Source organism: Triticum dicoccoides, chromosome 2B (assembly GCF_002162155.2).
Source record: "Triticum dicoccoides isolate Atlit2015 ecotype Zavitan chromosome 2B, WEW_v2.0, whole genome shotgun sequence".
Taxonomy (NCBI): Eukaryota; Viridiplantae; Streptophyta; class Magnoliopsida; order Poales; family Poaceae; genus Triticum; species Triticum dicoccoides.
Genome location: NC_041383.1, coordinates 101712783 through 101715226, shown reverse-complemented (window position 1 = coordinate 101715226; position 2444 = coordinate 101712783). Strand labels below are relative to the sequence as shown.

Here is a 2444-nt window from a genome sequence, read left to right as displayed (position 1 = left end):
ACCACCTAACCGGTTCGGCCGTTGAAATTTTCTCCGCGCGCTTGTAGATAATCATGAGCAAGTCGTCTCGGTCCGTCGATGCCGTCTGACAGTAAAAACTAGCTGGAGAGATCGATTTTCACCAGATGATTACACAGTGCTTATCTGGAAGCAGTATCATTAGCAACCTAGTATTAGCGCTTGATGATTGTAGTTCTTATCTGGGATGCTCTATCATTAGCGAATCATTAGGACATGCTCATCCGGATGGTAAAGAGCTTTAATTCACCGCCGTTGGATTACTGCGGAGCAATTAATCACCATTAATTAGTGGCTAAGCATGGAGCGAGGTGCAGTAAATAAGTGAGTGAAATTCGCCGAGCCCGCGGCTCCGGTCCGGCCGCAGGTTGGCTTCCCCCGCACGCCATTCCGCAGCTATAAAACCACCCCAGCCCGCCGCTCCATTCCAGTGTTCTGAAGCCCAAAGCGTTCGATCAATCAGAGAAAATCATCCCTCCATATCTCTCTAGCTCTTCTTCCTCCTCCTCAGCTCCCGAGTTCTTCCTGAGCGAAGCAAGCCAAGCTAGGTAGCAGATCCGAGAAGGCGAAGCGATGTCGGACGTGACGGCGGTGATGGATCTGGAGGTGGAGGAGCCGCGGCTGTCGCTGCCGCCGGGCTTCCGGTTCCACCCCACCGACGAGGAGGTGGTCACGCACTACCTCACCCCCAAGGCCGTCAACAACGCCTTCTCCTGCCTCGTGATCGCCGACGTCGACCTCAACAAGACGGAGCCGTGGGATCTCCCCGGTGAGTACTACTACTCCTCCTCGAGACGAGAGGATCGTTCTTTGATTTGATTTGCAGCTCGCTCATGGCCGGCCGCTTCGTTTTGTGCAGGGAAGGCGAAGATGGGGGAGAAGGAGTGGTACTTCTTCGTGCACAAGGATCGCAAGTACCCGACGGGGACGCGCACCAACCGCGCCACGGAGAAGGGGTACTGGAAGGCGACGGGGAAGGACAAGGAGATCTTCCGCGGCAAGGGCCGGGACGCCGTGCTCGTCGGCATGAAGAAGACGCTCGTCTTCTACACCGGCCGCGCGCCCCGCGGCGACAAGACGCCGTACGTCATGCACGAGTACCGCCTCGAGGGCCAGCTGCCCCACCGCCTCCCCCGCTCCGCCAAGGTACGGCCGCCCGCAAGATTCGATTTTGCTTTTCCGTCTCCGACCGGCGGTCCGGCCGGCCGTGTCGATCGGTCGATCGATCGAGCCGCCGGAGCGTCCGGAGATGCTGCCGGCTGGACCACGCACGCACACGGGCGCGCGCTCGCATGTCGCGCTCCGGATTTGTTTCTTGCTTCTTATTTTCCTCGTGTTGTTTTCTCAACCTTTGCCTGTTGCGTGCGTGCAGAACGATTGGGCTGTTTGCCGGGTGTTCGACAAGGACTTAGCGGCGAAGAATGCGCCGCCCCCGATGGCGCCGGCGGCCGTCGGGGTCATGGAGGACCCGTACGCCTTCCTCGACGTCGACGACTTCCTCAACAACCCCGACCTGCTCAACAACGCCGACCTGCCGATGCTCATGGACTCCCCGTCAGGCGCCGACGACTTCGCCGGCGCCTCGAGCTCCACCTCCAGCGCCGCCGTGCCGCTCGAGCCGGACATGGAGCACCTTTCCATCAAGACGGAGCCACCGGTGCCGCAGCAGCAGATGCAGAGCCCCAACTACTTCTTCATGCCGGCGGCGACGCCCAACGGCAACCACGGCGGCGGCGGGTACTCACCCTACCAGGCCATGGGGGACCAGCAGACCGCGATCCGCAGGCACTGCAAGCCGGAGGCGGCGTCTTCGTCGGCGCTGCTGAGCCCTTCGCTCGGCTTCGACGCGGGGGCGCTCGCCGGCGCGGACACCTCGTTCCTGATGCCGTCGTCGCGGTCGTACCTCGATCTGGAGGCCATGGACTACTCCAACATGTGGAAGATCTGATTGAACCCATCCATCTCTTCGATGGGCTGGAGCGTCTCCGTTTGCTGGTAGCTATAGATGGTTAATTTGGTTGGTGCTAGCTCTTGGATTGATTAGTTGCTTCATTAACTTTCGATTAAGGATTGGGTTAATTAGGCGGCGATGATTCGAGGAGGATCGTCGCGTGTTTGTTGTTGATGCGTGCAAGGCATAATGATGGCCTGTGAGCGAGGGAGTGCTGATTAATCTTAGGGTGTGATATCAAACTGCTAGGAGGCATCTGTAGTTTGTACATAGGTACCAGATTGCCATCATACAGTTTAGTGATTAGGGGATGAATTGGAGGGTGAGAGATTATACCGAGACCGACTTGTTTGATAAATCTGATTGTGTGTTAATTGAAATGAAGTATTCCCCTTCTAATTGTTCTATTTATTCGATTGTTGTTTGATCGTATATGTCATGGTTGATTCTGGGGTCATGGTTATCGGACGGTGTT

The 2444-nt window shown here is 57.3% G+C and overlaps 1 protein-coding gene across 1 annotated transcript; it reads left to right on the top strand.

The window, feature by feature from the left end:
• Positions 1-464: 464 nt before the first annotated feature.
• On the top strand, positions 465-2368 carry LOC119362361 (NAC domain-containing protein 92-like). Its single transcript, XM_037627567.1, has 3 exons — positions 465-787; positions 878-1164; positions 1391-2368. Exons 1-3 carry the CDS (start codon positions 592-594, stop codon positions 1964-1966), a joined length of 1059 nt encoding a protein of 352 aa, XP_037483464.1. The 5' UTR covers positions 465-591; the 3' UTR covers positions 1967-2368.
• The last annotated feature ends 76 nt before the right edge of the window (positions 2369-2444 follow it).

What these genes read in the sequence shown, in the direction of transcription:
- LOC119362361 (XM_037627567.1), top strand. Translation starts at nt 592, where the DNA reads ATGTCGGACGTGACGGCGGTGATGGATCTGGAGGTGGAGGAGCCGCGG. An exon ending in GGAGCCGTGGGATCTCCCCG is followed by an intron (nt 788 to 877) that starts GTGAGTACTACT and finishes CGTTTTGTGCAG; the next exon opens with GGAAGGCGAAGATGGGGGAG. An exon ending in GCCTCCCCCGCTCCGCCAAG is followed by an intron (nt 1,165 to 1,390) that starts GTACGGCCGCCC and finishes GCGTGCGTGCAG; the next exon opens with AACGATTGGGCTGTTTGCCG.